The sequence below is a fragment of the Malaclemys terrapin genome, chromosome 8 (assembly GCF_027887155.1).
Source record: "Malaclemys terrapin pileata isolate rMalTer1 chromosome 8, rMalTer1.hap1, whole genome shotgun sequence".
NCBI lineage: Eukaryota > Metazoa > Chordata > Testudines > Emydidae > Malaclemys > Malaclemys terrapin.
This window is the reverse complement of record NC_071512.1, coordinates 108,792,861-108,811,141: the sequence shown is the minus strand read 5'-3', so window position 1 is coordinate 108,811,141 and position 18,281 is coordinate 108,792,861. Positions and strand designations below refer to the sequence as shown.

The window sequence follows — 18,281 nt, the reverse complement described above, 5'->3', positions numbered from 1 at the left end:
CAGCCTGGAGCCCAGCGCTCCCCTCTGAGCCCTTCTGCAGCCCAGCCAGGAGCGTCCCTGACACCAGCACCCCCACTGACCCCCTTTGGCCTGTGTTCTTGTTCCCAGGGAACCGCTGTCACCTGGCCTCCTCCTCAGGCCTCTGGTCGCAAAGGGCTGCCTTCCAGGGAGGGCGGCCCCTGGTCATTTGTTGGTAGGTACCCAGCGTCTTGGCAGTTGTCTTTGGGGACTCTCCATGGCATGGGGCCAGGCCCCGGCTAGGCATTAGTCACACCCGGCTCTCTGCAGTGTAAACAATCTCCCCAGCCCTAGTTAACCATGCAGCTCTTAGGGGAAACTGAGGCACACACAATAGTCGTCCCAAAGAAAAAAATCCCCACCCCATCACACAGGGTGAGAGTTCATGTTTGAGTGACTCATTCATTCCAGACAGCAGCTTTAACACAAACAAAAGGAAGTATTTCTTCACACAACGCACAGTGAACTTGTGGAACTCCTTGCCAGAGGATGTTGTGAAAGCCAAGACTATAACAGGGTTGAAAAAAGAACTAGATAAATTTATGGAGGATCAGGCCATCAATGGCTGTTAGCCAGGATGGACAGGGATGGTGTCCCTAGCCTCTGTTTGCCAGAAGCTGGGAAGGGCGACGGGATGGATCACTTGAGGCTTACTTGTTCTGTTCGTTCCCTCTGGGGCACCTGGCATTGGCCACTGTCAGCAGACAGGAGACTGGGCTGGATGGACCATTGGTCTGACCCACTCTGGCTGCTCTTAGGTTAGGGCCAGCACTGCTGGTGCCATGCCCTGTAATACGCAGCACCAGCGGCCAGCAGGGCCCAGTGTGATCAGCGAGTGCGACCCGCCCCGCCCAGGCCCGGGAACAGCCCCCGAGCAGAGCTGTGGTTGCCCGTGTGGGGGACGTGTCCCTGGAGGTTTCATCACATGACATGAGCGTTCACAAAATTAAACTTTAATTCTTGGTGACTCCAGGGCACTCCTGGAGGGCTGGCAGCCCTACACAGCCCCTCGCCACGGAATGGGGCAGACGTGTTTCCCCCCAAGGCAGGAAGGGGTTAATAGACTACCTGAAGGTCCCGTTAGCCCAACTGCCTGGGCACTGCCTCCCAGACACGGCTGCCTTTGCCTCGCTGTCTTCAGGCTAGTGCTGGGCGAGCGCTGCAAGGGGAGCTGGGGGGACACCGAGCTCCTCTACCCGCCCCCCGGGCACACAGGCTCAGGGTGGAGGCCCGGCCCGGCCCTGCCCAGCCCTTGCCCCTGGGAGCAGCCAGCTGGGGTAGCAAGGGGGGGGGGTCACTCCCAGGTGGCCCCTGTCCATGGGGGCCATGTGGGGTGGTGGCAGTGGGCCGCGGGGGGTGGGTGTGTCCGTGTGTCCGCCCGCCCCGCGGAGTCGCACCCCGGACGCGATGGGGTTCACCAATGCACAGCTGAACCCAGGCCAGCGTCCCCGGCAGAGCCGTGCCGGCAGCCCCCGGGATCTTGCACTCGAGTCCGGCTCCGATGCCAGGCCCCAGCAGGAGAGGGCAGCTGTTCGCGTCGGCCCCAGGACTGAGCTGCAGACGGGCCCAGCCCGGGCCCAGGGCGACCCACGGCAGGAGGCTGGAGCCCCGCAGGGCCCGTCTCCCAACAGTGGCATCCTGCAGGGTCAGGGTCACCCAGAAGCCTCGTCCTCGTAGGCAATAGCGATCCCCCTCCGGCCCGGCACGGCCTTTGTCACGGGCGTCTGGCCCAGCTGCTGCTCCAAGCCCCGCCAACTGCGCGACTCCAGGAAGGAGGCTGGGAGCAAGGGAGGGAGCAGTTAGTGGGGACCGGGCACAGCCCTGTGGGGGAGCTCCTGGCTGTGCCAGACCTGGCCTCTCCCAGCAGGGGGTGCTGCAGGGACAGGAGCACTGGAAGGGGCTGGGGGAGTCCTGACTACTCCAGTCCCAGCAGGGGGCGCTGTGGGGAGTGGGAAGGGGCTGGGTGGGGGTCGGATACTCCAGCCCCAGCAGGGAGCGCTGTGGGGAGTGGGAGGGGGCTGGGTGGGGTTCTGGATACTCCAGCCCCAGCAGGGGGCGCTGTGGGGAGTGGGAGGGACTGGGGGGGGGTTCAGATACTCCAGCCCCAGCAGGGGGCGCTGTGGGGAGTGGGAGGGGCTGGGTGGGGTTTGCATACAGCAGCCCCAGCAGGGGGCGCTGTGGGGAGTGGGAGGGGCAGGGGGGGGTTGGATACTCCAGCCCCAGCAGGGGGCACTGTGGGGAGTGGGAGGGGCTCGGTGGGGTTCGGATACAGCAGCCCCAGCAGGGGGCGCCGTGGGGAGTGTGGGGGGGTTCGGATACAGCAGCCCCAGCAGGGGGCGCTGTGGGCAGAGGTTTGGCATCACTCCATGGGGTGGAAGGGGTGGGCAGCGGAGACACGGGAAGGGTAAATAAAGCAAAGCACAAACCAGCCGGGCTGATCTGGGCCAGCGCGAGCTCCGGGTTCCGGCAGGCCAGGGCCGAGCTGGAGGCTGGGGCCGGGGAGCTGGAAAGCCCAGCCGCGCGCAGCTCCCCCGTGATCAGCGACACGTCGGGAACATCCCCCGGGACTGTGTCTGGGAAGCCGACGTGTGCGCAGCCGCCTGCCAGGGGGAGAGACGTCAGAGAGCAGCCTCCAGGGGGCGGCCAGCCCCAAATCCACCCTGCCAGGCTGGGGCCCACACCCACAGCTCCCTACACCGGGGTCACCCTGCACCTGGAGCCTCCTGGGCTCCAGCTCACCCAGTGAGTCAGGGTGGGAGCTGCGGCCAGATAACGTGTGAGAACTGGGTATGGCAGGGCTCCTGGCTACTCCAGCCCTGGCCTCCCCCAGCAGGGGGCGCTGTGGGGAGCCCCAGCCCCGGCCTCTCCCAGCAGGGGCGCTGTGGGGAGCCCCAGCCCCTCCCAGCAGGAGGCGCTGTGGGGAGTGGGACAGGGGCACTGGCTGGGGGGAGCCCCAGCCCCGGCCTCTCCCAGTAGGGGGCGCTGTGGGGAGCGGGACAGGGGCGCTGGCTGCGGGGAGCCCCAGCCTCTCCCAGCAGGGGGCGCTGTGGGGAGCCCCAGCCCCGGCCTCCCCCAGTTCGGGGCACTGTGGGGAACGGGACAGGAGGGCTGGCTGGGGGGAGCCCCAGCCTCTCCCAGCAGGGGGCGCTGTGGGGAGCAGGACAGGGGCACTGGCTGGGGGGAGCCCCACCCCCGGCCTCCCCCAGCAGGGGGCGCTGTGGGGAGCGGGACAGGGGCGCTGGCTGGGGGGAGCCCCAGCCCCCCCCCAGTAGGGGGCACTTGAATAGCTCCCCCTGGCATGGCGCCGGCCTGGTACCTGGCAGCAGGTCTCTGAAGTCAGTGACGTAGAGGCTGCTCCACTCCCGGGCCGGGTTACAGGCCAGCTCCAGCTCGTAGGGCGTCACCACAGGCCGGTAGAAGTCCCTGGAGTCCAGCAGGGAGTTCTGGGGACAAGCCACCAGCACGAACACGTCCACCTCCAGGAAGTTGGCCAGCTTGGCGGGGCTCAGCTTGCCCATGGCCAGGGTGTAGCTGCGCTTGCCAGCGCGGCGCAGGGTGTCCCGCAAGTGCTCCAGGACGGAGAGGTAGCCGGCCACGCCCAGCGTGCCCACCAGGATGCCCACCACGCGGGCATCCCGGGCCCGCTCCACCAGGTAGAGGCGCCGCAGCAGCGCCCGGTTGGCGTCGAGGCTCTCGTGCCGCCCGCGGCCCGTGGCCGGGTCGAAGGAGCTGAAGGGGCAGCGGTTCCAGCTCAGCATGAAGTTGGTGAGGGCCAGGCCCTCGGCGCCCACGTAGAACACGGCGTAGTCCTGCAGCCCGCGCTGCGCCGCCACGGCAACGAGGCGCCCAAACTGCCGCACCAGCCCCGGGACCTGCGGGCAGTCGGGGACCCCGTCACTCGCCAGGCGGGAGAAGACGACGTGGGGGTACTCCGGGCCCAGCAGCTGCTCCAGCTCACCTGGGGGGAGGGATGACAGGTTGAGCAGGCCCCAGGCAGGCCAGCCCCATGCACAGAGCCCCCCGGGCAGGGGCAGGAGAGGGCTGCCAGGCAGGGGCATCGGCAGGCCTGTGTATGGGGGACCCAGGCTGGGGCAGCAGGGGCTGGCGAAGCTCAGGGGATGGGACTGGCCAGCCCACCCGGTTTGGTTCCTGCTGCTCTGCTCCCCCTCCCCCCCCCCGGCCGGGCTGGGCCCCGGAGAGGGCACGCAACCCCCCGTGCACGCTGTGACACTGCACCGCAGATTCTCCACTGTGGTAGGATTATGGTACAAGATTAGTCGTGTGAGGGGTCTCGGGAAACGGGCTGATTTGCCGGATAGGATCACCCTCTTTGGGTCAGTTTTGTATCTGGAGTTATAAACATTGATTGGGGGCCTGTACTTCCAATGGGCTCAATCTGGGCGACACCCACAGCCAGCCTGTCAGGTACAGCAAGGAAGAAGCCAGGCAGTGCCGATGGCCCATCAGCAAAGCCAATGGGCCATGGAAGAGCTGAACGTTGCAGCCAGCCAATGACTAATGGCTGCTAGGACCCAGCAAGGACATGTGACCAGACCACATGACACTTAACTCCATTTTGGTACCTGTATTTTTCCACCAACTGGGCTGGGAACTTAGCCGGAAACTAAGGGAGAGACATCACGATTGGGCTTCACAACCCCACCCGTGGAAGAAGCTCCAAAAGACAAAGGACTTGGAACGGGGGAGGGGCACTGTAGCGAGGTGGTGGGATACCCCACAGCCCTGCTGAGGGACGAACCTCCCCTAACACCAACGTGGGCGGAGCCACTGGGTCCTGCGCCCGCCCCTCAGAGGTCACGGCACCGACCCAGAAGTATAAAAGCCCGCCTGCAGAGCTCAGTTGAGACCTAGCTGCTGGAGAGACCAGATGTCTGTGACCGAGCTCCCTCTTGGGAGACGGCAGCAGGCCGTGACCGGCCTGACGTCACACCGGGCCAGCCGAGCCTACCCTTGGCTCATCACCCTGAGGATTGGCCGCGCCTGCCCCTTGCCAGCTACCCTGAGGAGCAGCCGAGCCTGCCCTTCGCTACCTACCCGGAGGAATCGATGCTGGTGGAGAGCACCGACGACACTAGTACGGCCCAGGTACCATCCGAGGGGGAGTGTGGAAGTAGCCCGGGGGCAGCCGACCCCAGTCTGGCTGCAGCACTACCAGAGCCGATGTCAGTGTGTTGCGGCCAGGATCCCCACTGACAGCAGCGAGTTTCCGTCGCTGCCAGGGCCCCGGGCCGGGACGCAGTGGAGTGGGAGGGCCCGTGTCACTCCTTGGGTGGCAGACTCCCCCTTTCCCTGGCCTGGAGAGGCTGGGACCTCTCGCTCATTGACTCAGGCCCTTAAGCAGGGGCTGAGTCAGAGTCCCTGACTGTTTGGTTGCTGCCCACACTACCGCAGGGCCAGGACTGACGGCGAACTAGGGCGAGGCGATGGGATACCCCACAGCCCCGCTGAGGGACGAACCTCGGCCAAGCCCCAGTACAGGCACCCAGGCTGCCCAGCAATTCCCGTCTGTGCCTTAATCTGCAGGCCGGCTTGGCCCATCCGTCAGGTGGGATTTGAATGATCTGTTTCCCCCCCATCTCGTACGTTTGGCTTAGTTTGTGGTTGTGAGGAAGTGGGACTGTTCTTAATGTTTCCTCTGAATACTGTGTGGGTGCCTCAGTTTCCCCTACGCATTTCTGGAGTCTCTAGGTGGTGGGGAAAGGCCAGTGCGCATCAATCACGGACACACTGTCTCCCTGGCAACAAATGGCCAGGGCCCCTTCCCCCCCTGCAAGGAAATAGCTAAAGGTGAACAAAGGGATCAGGTGACTTCCTGGCCCAGGAAAGAGACAAAGCCCAGAGGAGGAGGGGCTGGATGGGGTTTTCAGAGTTTGGAGCTACCTGGGGACTGGAAGGGAGGGCAGACAGGGATCTGCCTCGCTGGGCCCCAGAATGGACCCGGCGGAGGGGTCCCGTTCGCTGGACCTACAAGCTTTGTTTTAGACCGTGTTCCTGTCCTCTAATAAACCTCTGTTTTACTGGCTGGCCAAGAATCACGTCTGACTGCGAAGTGGGGGGTGCAGAACCCTTTGGCTTCCCCAGGACCCCGCCGGGGCAGACTCGCTGTGGGAAGCGCACGGAGGGGCATATGCTGAATGCTCCCAGGAGAGACCCAGGAGGTGAAGCCGTGTGAGCTTCTTGCCCTGAAGACAGTCTGCTCCGAGGGAGAGGAGGCTCCCCAAAGTCCTGACTGGCTTTGTGGGGAGCAGTTCCAGAGCATCGCCCGGGGACTCCGTGACAGCCGTTTTGTTTATTTGCTAGGTATCTGCTTTGCTCTGTTCGCTGTCCCTTAGACTCACTTCCAGTCTCTTTCTGTAGTTAATAAACTTGTTTTATGTTTTCTCTTAACCAGCGTGACTTTACGTGAAGTGTCTGGAAAATCTCCGCTTGGTTAATGCAGGCTTGTTGTGCACGTCTCTCCCTGCCCGAGGGAACTATCTTAACTAGCTTGAACTGTACAGATCCACGTGCGGTGCAAGACCCTGTAATACTGGGTTTACGCTCCAGCAGGGTGCCGGGCTGGGGAGCTGGCAATTGGCTGGTGTCTCCTGTTTGTCCTTGTGGCTTAGGTGAAGCACTCAGGTAGCTCAGCTGGGTGTGTGGCGCCACCTGCTGTCCTGTTGGGGGATAACAGGGCCTGGAGAGGCTCGCTGGGTCACCAGCGGAGCAGCGTGAGACAGGCCAGCCCAGCTGGATGGTTCAGGGGCCCAGCGGTAGCCGACGCGGCCTGCAGCAGAGCAGGCGAAGACTTGTCTGTCTGTCCGTCTGGTGGGGTGGGGGGCGGCTCTCACAGGGGCCAGGGCTGCTGGAGCATCTCCTGTGCCCCCCCCCCCCCCAAGCGTAGGCAGCCAGGGCTGGAGTGTGTCTAGGGACCAGCGACGCCCAGTTCCCAGAGAGACCTTCTCTTCACAACCGCCCTGTGGCCACTCTAAGCAGGGGCGTGGGCTGCTGCTCCTTCAGGTGCCCAGCTGATGGGCACAGCTACGCCTCAGCCCTGTGAGAGGTCGCTGTAGGGTGCCCTGGGGTGGGCAGGGCACGTCGTCCCCAGGGCTGCAGGCTCACCCGGCCTGTGAGAATGCAATCCAGCTGGCCATGGCCCCAGCCGGGCCCAGCCCTTCATGTGCTTAGCGGGGTTTGGGGATGCTCAGTTCAGGGATGCGCCAGTCCCATGGAACAGGGCCCACATGCTGCCAGTTTGCACTGTCACATGGGATCCTGCCTGGTTCATCCCAGCCTCGCTGGCTTCTCTCCAGCCACAGGTACAGGGAGGGCAGGTGGGTTTCTCAAGGGGCAGGGGCGAGGCTGCCCCAGGGCACAGAGCCGGGCCCAGGGCCTTGTGGGCCAGGTTTAATTTCCCCTGCAGTAGCTCAGCCTGCCACTGCGTGATGCTGTTGCATCAGCCTCCTTGGTTTCTTTTGATATGGGGCAAAGGCTGGACCTCGCCTTGGGCATCTCCCCAGTGCCCCCAAGGTGTGGGGCAGCCTCAGGCCTTGTCCTTAGCAGGGGCTCAGTGGAGTGCAGCAGGGTGAGTCCTGACTGCCGTCTGGTGAGGCAGGGCCCGCAGCGGGCAGCTGCCTGGGTGTGTTCAGACCCAGCTCTGCCAGGCAGGGCCCAAGCCTGGCCCGGAGTGGTGCAGGAACAGCCAGGACAGCCCCGGCCGGGCCCTAGCCTGAACGTGGGACAAGAGGGGCCTGGGCCCTGTGGCTACTGAGCCGGGCCCCCGGCTTGCTGCTGCCACCGTAGCCCTGCTGGGGGTCGGCTCCCAGTCACCCAGGGCAGGGCAGGGCAGGGGGTGGATGGCTGGTGTGCGGGTGCCTGTTGCTTCCTGCACCCTGGTGCGGTGGGGCTGCAGGCGGAGGGGTGGGAACAGCCCCAGGTTGGTGGTTGGGCTGGGGAAAACGCGCTACATCCTGTCAGCCCTGTTGTGCTGGCCCCGCTCCCTGCGGAGTCAGTGCTGACCCCAAGGCCCCAGCATGGTGCTGGGCAGCAGATCACGGGAGGGAGGTCACAGCCCTGCTGTCCTGGCCCAATCCCACCATGGGGCCTCCCCCTTGTGAGTGCTGCAGGGGGCAGCCAGCTGCCACGATCCACCCCAGAGGTGGCTGCTGGCCTGGCCAGTGCCCCCTCCCTCCACTTGCTGCAGGGCTGATGGAACGAGCAGCCAGCCAGAGTCGTTTGCACGAGACACGTTATTGCCCTGCTCCTCCCAGGCCAGCCCTGGGTCCCCCAACCCCTGTTCTTCCCTCTAGTCACACGCATGCACGTACATACGTACATCTCCGGCCGGCTTCTCCTGTCAGCCCCAGCTCTTTGGGGCACCTGCTGGCCATCTGCCTCGGGGTCTGGGGCTGTGGCATCCTGCCCTGGGATGTGTTTGAGTTTGACCCAGTCCCAGGTGGCGGCTGGCGTAGAAGGCCTGGGCCTGGCAGGCTCACACCTCTGGTCGGGCTGCGCAGTGCTGGCATTGCAGCGCAGGCGGTGACACTTTAGCTGGTGCCTGGGGGACCCACAGCTTGTGTCTGCCCCTCAGGGTCACACGCTCGCTGGCACCAGCCCCTTGGCTTCCCCCACTCCTGGGACCAACCTCGGCCCCCTCCAGCAGGGCCGGGAGCTGCCCGCAGCGAGTCCCCCTGGCTTGCACCCCGCAGGGAGCCCCCAATTCCCTGGCGGTGGGTGACTCCATCGGCGGGGTAAGGGCAGGCGGGTTTCTGGACACAGCGTCCTTGGTTAGCAGCAATTCACAGCCTGTCCCTCTGGGTCAGCCTGGAGCCCAGCGCTCCCCTCTGAGCCCTTCTGCAGCCCAGCCAGGAGCGTCCCTGACACCAGCACCCCCACTGACCCCCTTTGGCCTGTGTTCTTGTTCCCAGGGAACCGCTGTCACCTGGCCTCCTCCTCAGGCCTCTGGTCGCAAAGGGCTGCCTTCCAGGGAGGGCGGCCCCTGGTCATTTGTTGGTAGGTACCCAGCGTCTTGGCAGTTGTCTTTGGGGACTCTCCATGGCATGGGGCCAGGCCCCGGCTAGGCATTAGTCACACCCGGCTCTCTGCAGTGTAAACAATCTCCCCAGCCCTAGTTAACCATGCAGCTCTTAGGGGAAACTGAGGCACACACAATAGTCGTCCCAAAGAAAAAAATCCCCACCCCATCACACAGGGTGAGAGTTCATGTTTGAGTGACTCATTCATTCCAGACAGCAGCTTTAACACAAACAAAAGGAAGTATTTCTTCACACAACGCACAGTGAACTTGTGGAACTCCTTGCCAGAGGATGTTGTGAAAGCCAAGACTATAACAGGGTTGAAAAAAGAACTAGATAAATTTATGGAGGATCAGGCCATCAATGGCTGTTAGCCAGGATGGACAGGGATGGTGTCCCTAGCCTCTGTTTGCCAGAAGCTGGGAAGGGCGACGGGATGGATCACTTGAGGCTTACTTGTTCTGTTCGTTCCCTCTGGGGCACCTGGCATTGGCCACTGTCAGCAGACAGGAGACTGGGCTGGATGGACCATTGGTCTGACCCACTCTGGCTGCTCTTAGGTTAGGGCCAGCACTGCTGGTGCCATGCCCTGTAATACGCAGCACCAGCGGCCAGCAGGGCCCAGTGTGATCAGCGAGTGCGACCCGCCCCGCCCAGGCCCGGGAACAGCCCCCGAGCAGAGCTGTGGTTGCCCGTGTGGGGGACGTGTCCCTGGAGGTTTCATCACATGACATGAGCGTTCACAAAATTAAACTTTAATTCTTGGTGACTCCAGGGCACTCCTGGAGGGCTGGCAGCCCTACACAGCCCCTCGCCACGGAATGGGGCAGACGTGTTTCCCCCCAAGGCAGGAAGGGGTTAATAGACTACCTGAAGGTCCCGTTAGCCCAACTGCCTGGGCACTGCCTCCCAGACACGGCTGCCTTTGCCTCGCTGTCTTCAGGCTAGTGCTGGGCGAGCGCTGCAAGGGGAGCTGGGGGGACACCGAGCTCCTCTACCCGCCCCCCGGGCACACAGGCTCAGGGTGGAGGCCCGGCCCGGCCCGGCCCAGCCCTTGCCCCTGGGAGCAGCCAGCTGGGGTAGCAAGGGGGGGGGGGTCACTCCCAGGTGGCCCCTGTCCATGGGGGCCATGTGGGGTGGTGGCAGTGGGCCGCGGGGGGTGGGTGTGTCCGTGTGTCCGCCCGCCCCGCGGAGTCGCACCCCGGACGCGATGGGGTTCACCAATGCACAGCTGAACCCAGGCCAGCGTCCCCGGCAGAGCCGTGCCGGCAGCCCCCGGGATCTTGCACTCGAGTCCGGCTCCGATGCCAGGCCCCAGCAGGAGAGGGCAGCTGTTCGCGTCGGCCCCAGGACTGAGCTGCAGACGGGCCCAGCCCGGGCCCAGGGCGACCCACGGCAGGAGGCTGGAGCCCCGCAGGGCCCGTCTCCCAACAGTGGCATCCTGCAGGGTCAGGGTCACCCAGAAGCCTCGTCCTCGTAGGCAATAGCGATCCCCCTCCGGCCCGGCACGGCCTTTGTCACGGGCGTCTGGCCCAGCTGCTGCTCCAAGCCCCGCCAACTGCGCGACTCCAGGAAGGAGGCTGGGAGCAAGGGAGGGAGCAGTTAGTGGGGACCGGGCACAGCCCTGTGGGGGAGCTCCTGGCTGTGCCAGACCTGGCCTCTCCCAGCAGGGGGTGCTGCAGGGACAGGAGCACTGGAAGGGGCTGGGGGAGTCCTGACTACTCCAGTCCCAGCAGGGGGCGCTGTGGGGAGTGGGAAGGGGCTGGGTGGGGGTCGGATACTCCAGCCCCAGCAGGGAGCGCTGTGGGGAGTGGGAGGGGGCTGGGTGGGGTTCTGGATACTCCAGCCCCAGCAGGGGGCGCTGTGGGGAGTGGGAGGGACTGGGGGGGGGTTCAGATACTCCAGCCCCAGCAGGGGGCGCTGTGGGGAGTGGGAGGGGCTGGGTGGGGTTTGCATACAGCAGCCCCAGCAGGGGGCGCTGTGGGGAGTGGGAGGGGCAGGGGGGGGTTGGATACTCCAGCCCCAGCAGGGGGCACTGTGGGGAGTGGGAGGGGCTCGGTGGGGTTCGGATACAGCAGCCCCAGCAGGGGGCGCCGTGGGGAGTGTGGGGGGGTTCGGATACAGCAGCCCCAGCAGGGGGCGCTGTGGGCAGAGGTTTGGCATCACTCCATGGGGTGGAAGGGGTGGGCAGCGGAGACACGGGAAGGGTAAATAAAGCAAAGCACAAACCAGCCGGGCTGATCTGGGCCAGCGCGAGCTCCGGGTTCCGGCAGGCCAGGGCCGAGCTGGAGGCTGGGGCCGGGGAGCTGGAAAGCCCAGCCGCGCGCAGCTCCCCCGTGATCAGCGACACGTCGGGAACATCCCCCGGGACTGTGTCTGGGAAGCCGACGTGTGCGCAGCCGCCTGCCAGGGGGAGAGACGTCAGAGAGCAGCCTCCAGGGGGCGGCCAGCCCCAAATCCACCCTGCCAGGCTGGGGCCCACACCCACAGCTCCCTACACCGGGGTCACCCTGCACCTGGAGCCTCCTGGGCTCCAGCTCACCCAGTGAGTCAGGGTGGGAGCTGCGGCCAGATAACGTGTGAGAACTGGGTATGGCAGGGCTCCTGGCTACTCCAGCCCTGGCCTCCCCCAGCAGGGGGCGCTGTGGGGAGCCCCAGCCCTGGCCTCTCCCAGCAGGGGCGCTGTGGGGAGCCCCAGCCCCTCCCAGCAGGAGGCGCTGTGGGGAGTGGGACAGGGGCACTGGCTGGGGGGAGCCCCAGCCCCGGCCTCTCCCAGTAGGGGGCGCTGTGGGGAGCGGGACGGGGCGCTGGCTGCGGGGAGCCCCAGCCTCTCCCAGCAGGGGGCGCTGTGGGGAGCCCCAGCCCCGGCCTCCCCCAGTTCGGGGCACTGTGGGGAACGGGACAGGAGGGCTGGCTGGGGGGAGCCCCAGCCTCTCCCAGCAGGGGGCGCTGTGGGGAGCAGGACAGGGGCACTGGCTGGGGGGAGCCCCACCCCCGGCCTCACCCAGCAGGGGGCGCTGTGGGGAGCGGGACAGGGGCGCTGGCTGGGGGGAGCCCCAGCCCCCCCCCAGTAGGGGGCACTTGAATAGCTCCCCCTGGCATGGCGCCGGCCTGGTACCTGGCAGCAGGTCTCTGAAGTCAGTGACGTAGAGGCTGCTCCACTCCCGGGCCGGGTTACAGGCCAGCTCCAGCTCGTAGGGCGTCACCACAGGCCGGTAGAAGTCCCTGGAGTCCAGCAGGGAGTTCTGGGGACAAGCCACCAGCACGAACACGTCCACCTCCAGGAAGTTGGCCAGCTTGGCGGGGCTCAGCTTGCCCATGGCCAGGGTGTAGCTGCGCTTGCCAGCGCGGCGCAGGGTGTCCCGCAAGTGCTCCAGGACGGAGAGGTAGCCGGCCACGCCCAGCGTGCCCACCAGGATGCCCACCACGCGGGCATCCCGGGCCCGCTCCACCAGGTAGAGGCGCCGCAGCAGCGCCCGGTTGGCGTCGAGGCTCTCGTGCCGCCCGCGGCCCGTGGCCGGGTCGAAGGAGCTGAAGGGGCAGCGGTTCCAGCTCAGCATGAAGTTGGTGAGGGCCAGGCCCTCGGCGCCCACGTAGAACACGGCGTAGTCCTGCAGCCCGCGCTGCGCCGCCACGGCAACGAGGCGCCCAAACTGCCGCACCAGCCCCGGGACCTGCGGGCAGTCGGGGACCCCGTCACTCGCCAGGCGGGAGAAGACGACGTGGGGGTACTCCGGGCCCAGCAGCTGCTCCAGCTCACCTGGGGGGAGGGATGACAGGTTGAGCAGGCCCCAGGCAGGCCAGCCCCATGCACAGAGCCCCCCGGGCAGGGGCAGGAGAGGGCTGCCAGGCAGGGGCATCGGCAGGCCTGTGTATGGGGGACCCAGGCTGGGGCAGCAGGGGCTGGCGAAGCTCAGGGGATGGGACTGGCCAGCCCACCCGGTTTGGTTCCTGCTGCTCTGCTCCCCCTCCCCCCCCCCGGCCGGGCTGGGCCCCGGAGAGGGCACGCAACCCCCCGTGCACGCTGTGACACTGCACCGCAGATTCTCCACTGTGGTAGGATTATGGTACAAGATTAGTCGTGTGAGGGGTCTCGGGAAACGGGCTGATTTGCCGGATAGGATCACCCTCTTTGGGTCAGTTTTGTATCTGGAGTTATAAACATTGATTGGGGGCCTGTACTTCCAATGGGCTCAATCTGGGCGACACCCACAGCCAGCCTGTCAGGTACAGCAAGGAAGAAGCCAGGCAGTGCCGATGGCCCATCAGCAAAGCCAATGGGCCATGGAAGAGCTGAACGTTGCAGCCAGCCAATGACTAATGGCTGCTAGGACCCAGCAAGGACATGTGACCAGACCACATGACACTTAACTCCATTTTGGTACCTGTATTTTTCCACCAACTGGGCTGGGAACTTAGCCGGAAACTAAGGGAGAGACATCACGATTGGGCTTCACAACCCCACCCGTGGAAGAAGCTCCAAAAGACAAAGGACTTGGAACGGGGGAGGGGCACTGTAGCGAGGTGGTGGGATACCCCACAGCCCTGCTGAGGGACGAACCTCCCCTAACACCAACGTGGGCGGAGCCACTGGGTCCTGCGCCCGCCCCTCAGAGGTCACGGCACCGACCCAGAAGTATAAAAGCCCGCCTGCAGAGCTCAGTTGAGACCTAGCTGCTGGAGAGACCAGATGTCTGTGACCGAGCTCCCTCTTGGGAGACGGCAGCAGGCCGTGACCGGCCTGACGTCACACCGGGCCAGCCGAGCCTACCCTTGGCTCATCACCCCGAGGATTGGCCGCGCCTGCCCCTTGCCAGCTACCCTGAGGAGCAGCCGAGCCTGCCCTTCGCTACCTACCCGGAGGAATCGATGCTGGTGGAGAGCACCGACGACACTAGTACGGCCCAGGTACCATCCGAGGGGGAGTGTGGAAGTAGCCCGGGGGCAGCCGACCCCAGTCTGGCTGCAGCACTACCAGAGCCGATGTCAGTGTGTTGCGGCCAGGATCCCCACTGACAGCAGCGAGTTTCCGTCGCTGCCAGGGCCCCGGGCCGGGACGCAGTGGAGTGGGAGGGCCCGTGTCACTCCTTGGGTGGCAGACTCCCCCTTTCCCTGGCCTGGAGAGGCTGGGACCTCTCGCTCATTGACTCAGGCCCTTAAGCAGGGGCTGAGTCAGAGTCCCTGACTGTTTGGTTGCTGCCCACACTACCGCAGGGCCAGGACTGACGGCGAACTAGGGCGAGGCGATGGGATACCCCACAGCCCCGCTGAGGGACGAACCTCGGCCAAGCCCCAGTACAGGCACCCAGGCTGCCCAGCAATTCCCGTCTGTGCCTTAATCTGCAGGCCGGCTTGGCCCATCCGTCAGGTGGGATTTGAATGATCTGTTTCCCCCCCATCTCGTACGTTTGGCTTAGTTTGTGGTTGTGAGGAAGTGGGACTGTTCTTAATGTTTCCTCTGAATACTGTGTGGGTGCCTCAGTTTCCCCTACGCATTTCTGGAGTCTCTAGGTGGTGGGGAAAGGCCAGTGCGCATCAATCACGGACACACTGTCTCCCTGGCAACAAATGGCCAGGGCCCCTTCCCCCCCTGCAAGGAAATAGCTAAAGGTGAACAAAGGGATCAGGTGACTTCCTGGCCCAGGAAAGAGAAAAAGCCCAGAGGAGGAGGGGCTGGATGGGGTTTTCAGAGTTTGGAGCTACCTGGGGACTGGAAGGGAGGGCAGACAGGGATCTGCCTCGCTGGGCCCCAGAATGGACCCGGCGGAGGGGTCCCGTTCGCTGGACCTACAAGCTTTGTTTTAGACCGTGTTCCTGTCCTCTAATAAACCTCTGTTTTACTGGCTGGCCAAGAATCACGTCTGACTGCGAAGTGGGGGGTGCAGAACCCTTTGGCTTCCCCAGGACCCCGCCGGGGCAGACTCGCTGTGGGAAGCGCACGGAGGGGCATATGCTGAATGCTCCCAGGAGAGACCCAGGAGGTGAAGCCGTGTGAGCTTCTTGCCCTGAAGACAGTCTGCTCCGAGGGAGAGGAGGCTCCCCAAAGTCCTGACTGGCTTTGTGGGGAGCAGTTCCAGAGCATCGCCCGGGGACTCCGTGACAGCCGTTTTGTTTATTTGCTAGGTATCTGCTTTGCTCTGTTCGCTGTCCCTTAGACTCACTTCCAGTCTCTTTCTGTAGTTAATAAACTTGTTTTATGTTTTCTCTTAACCAGCGTGACTTTACGTGAAGTGTCTGGAAAATCTCCGCTTGGTTAATGCAGGCTTGTTGTGCACGTCTCTCCCTGCCCGAGGGAACTATCTTAACTAGCTTGAACTGTACAGATCCACGTGCGGTGCAAGACCCTGTAATACTGGGTTTACGCTCCAGCAGGGTGCCGGGCTGGGGAGCTGGCAATTGGCTGGTGTCTCCTGTTTGTCCTTGTGGCTTAGGTGAAGCACTCAGGTAGCTCAGCTGGGTGTGTGGCGCCACCTGCTGTCCTGTTGGGGGATAACAGGGCCTGGAGAGGCTCGCTGGGTCACCAGCGGAGCAGCGTGAGACAGGCCAGCCCAGCTGGATGGTTCAGGGGCCCAGCGGTTCCCACGGCCCCCAGACAGCACCCGGGGGGTGACAACCCGTCACGCATGGTCTACCCCGAATGCCGCTCTCACCTAGCCTGTGGGCGTAGACCACGTCACTCAGCACCAACACGTGGCTCTGGGGGTCAGGGTAGAGCTCCCGGAAGGCCCCCGCGCAGCGCTCCGTGTCAAGGGGCTGCCGGCCAAACACGTGCAGCGCTGGCAACTTCCTGCAGGGGCTGAGACACGCGGGGCCGTAGTGCACCACGGCCTCCGCCCCCACGTGCTCCGCGGCCACCTCGTCCACGCAGCAGCTACCGGAGGAAGGGAAAGTGTCAGCCAGAGACACGGCGACCTGGGGGGGGGCCGCGGGCAGCACAGCACAGGCGGCTGCTCTCCTCTGCCCCCACCTCCTTCCGCCGGGCCCTGCGCTCCGACAGCGGGGTGCCCAGCCACTCTGGGCACAGTCACCGCAGGACCAGCATCGCTTTGGGCAACCTCCCCAGAGCCTGCACTGGCCACGGGCCTGGCAGCCCAGCAGTGAGCAATGCGCCCTGCTTCTCACCGAGCCAGGAGCCCCTCAAACCAACGGGGCTGGCACGGGCGACCCATCAGTCAAATCAATCCCAAAGCTGCTGTCGCTTAGGGGGCGGGGTACGAGCCACGGCCCCCGGAGGGGAGCAGCCGGCTGCTCCCTGTAATGGGACCTGGCACAGAATGATCAGGACGGACGTGTTAATAGGACCTAGGGGGGGCAGTGAGAGAACCAGAGGGGCCACAGGACAGGAGGAAAAACAGGGTGGGGGGGAGCCCTCTGAGCCCCAAGAAGAGGAAGGGGCCCAATGGGGGGAATGGCCAAGGGGGGGGGGGAAATCTTCCATGGCACCCGGCAGCACAAGGCTGGGCGCACAGCGGTTCCTGTCCTGGGGGGCAGCTTCTCACCTCCCACCGATCCAGCACGGTGGAAGGGCTGGGGCTGGAGGCCAACCTGAGCACAGATGGGGGTGGGGCACCAACCTGCCGTACGACGTGTCCCCCAGGATGTACATTTTGCTGCCGGTCGCCTCCTCCATCTTAGCTGCGATGGTGGCTGAATCGGCCAGGAGCTCGTCGGGGAACTGCAGGGCAACCTGCCGGCGGGGCCAACACACGGAGACGTGGATACATACAAGACCCAGCACACATGGAGCCCCTGCCCAGCCATGCTCAGGGCAGCCCCCCGCCCCATGGAGCGGAACAGGAATCTCTACAGCCAGCGTGGGGCAGGGAGCCCAGCAGTCATTCAATTCTCGGTGACACCCCCTCACAGCTGGGGGGCTGCTGCCTGCTCCACCGGCAGAGGGGAGCTGGCCGGGATGCCAGGACAATCCCCAGCTCCCGAGGGAACCTGCCCCAGCTGTCTGGGGAAGCGGCGCAGGCTGAAGGGCATATGGGGCCACATCTCTGTGGGAGGGTCTCTAGCAGCGCCAGCCCGGTGTGGGCCTGCACCCGGGGGTGGGAGGTGGGGCTGACGCCAGCGCGCTACCCAAGGGAGCTAAAGGACCATGCAGGCACTCGGACAGGCTTGGGGGGGAGAACGTCTGAGCCCTCGGCAGTGACTCACCCTGTGAAACCCGCTCGCTGTGACGAAGGCCGCGGCTCGCTCCAGCTCGTAGAACTCATCGAGGGCCTCAGCGGGGGTCCTGCCACTCGACTCCTTGGCAGGCAGGGCCCTGTGGACCACCTCGGCCCCATCGTTACTGAAGAGGGTCGCCATGGTTACCCCAGCATCACCTGCAACCACAGGCCATCAGGAAGGAAGTGCGAGTATTTCTCAGGGTTTGTCTGCGCTCCAGAGGCTGCAGCGGCCTGGCTGTGATGGGTCAGTGCAAACACTGCAGTGCCGGGGAACCCCTTGGGTCGCTGTAGGTACCCCAGCTCCCCTCCCACCAGCCTAGCGCTGGCCACGTGGTGCTTAGGTTGGTTTCCCCATGACGCTCCCACCCCTGAGCGTAGCCCTGGCCTTGGTCTCTGCACGGGAATGTCCGCTCTGCGAGGGCGTTGCCATCCCCACACGGACCCGGGAAAGGAGAGGGGCAGGAAAGCGCTGGGCAGAGCTCCCCAGCCGGCACCAGCGCAGAGGGGCCCCTGCACCGACCTGGCTCCCTAGCCTGGGGAAGGGGACTCTGGGCCTTTCGTCTCGAGGGGGTGCTGACCCCAATCCGGCTCCAGAGTGTGGGTCTGGCTGACTGGGGGGGGGGGGGGTGTCAGAGGGACGGACTGGCTGGCTTGCTTGGGGGGGGGGGAGACGAGGGAGTGGGTCTAGCTGACTCGGAGGAAGGGGGTCTGGCTGGCTTGGGGGGGGGAGGGGGAACTGGCTGGCTGGGAGGGGGGTGTGAGGTCAGGGGTGCCTGGGCCTGGCTGGCTTGGGGGCACCAGAGGCTGGACGGGGGTCTGCCTGTCTCGGGGGGGGCTGGGGACTGGCTGGCTCTGGGGGGCACGAGGTTGGGGGCACCAGAGGCTGGATGGGGGTCTGCCTGTCTCGGGGGGGGGGCTGGGGACTGGCTGGCTCTGGGGGGTGTGAGGTCGGGGGGGCTGGGGACTGGCTGGCTGGGGGAGGAGGACGAGGTCGGGGGGGTCTGACTGGGGGGGCCGGGGACTGGCTGGCTCGGGGGGGGGGGGCGAGGTCGGG

At 65.2% G+C, this 18,281-nt stretch overlaps 2 protein-coding genes across 2 annotated transcripts; both read right to left on the bottom strand.

Moving 5' to 3' along the window:
• Positions 1–580: 580 nt before the first annotated feature.
• On the bottom strand, positions 581–8,435 carry LOC128842474 (2-(3-amino-3-carboxypropyl)histidine synthase subunit 2-like). Its single transcript, XM_054038494.1, has 4 exons — positions 8,354–8,435; positions 3,335–3,976; positions 2,445–2,618; positions 581–1,795 (listed from the first exon to the last, which is right to left on the bottom strand). The coding sequence occupies exons 1-4, from the start codon at positions 8,433–8,435 to the stop codon at positions 1,671–1,673; spliced, it is 1,023 nt and encodes a 340-aa protein (XP_053894469.1). The 3' UTR covers positions 581–1,670.
• Positions 8,436–9,417: 982 nt separating this feature from the next.
• On the bottom strand, positions 9,418–17,378 carry LOC128842134 (2-(3-amino-3-carboxypropyl)histidine synthase subunit 2-like). The gene is made up of 6 exons (XM_054037891.1): positions 17,214–17,378; positions 16,628–16,740; positions 15,704–15,924; positions 12,172–12,813; positions 11,283–11,456; positions 9,418–10,633 (listed from the first exon to the last, which is right to left on the bottom strand). Exons 1-6 carry the CDS (start codon positions 17,364–17,366, stop codon positions 10,509–10,511), a joined length of 1,428 nt encoding a protein of 475 aa, XP_053893866.1. The 5' UTR covers positions 17,367–17,378; the 3' UTR covers positions 9,418–10,508.
• Between the last annotated feature and the right edge of the window lie 903 nt (positions 17,379–18,281).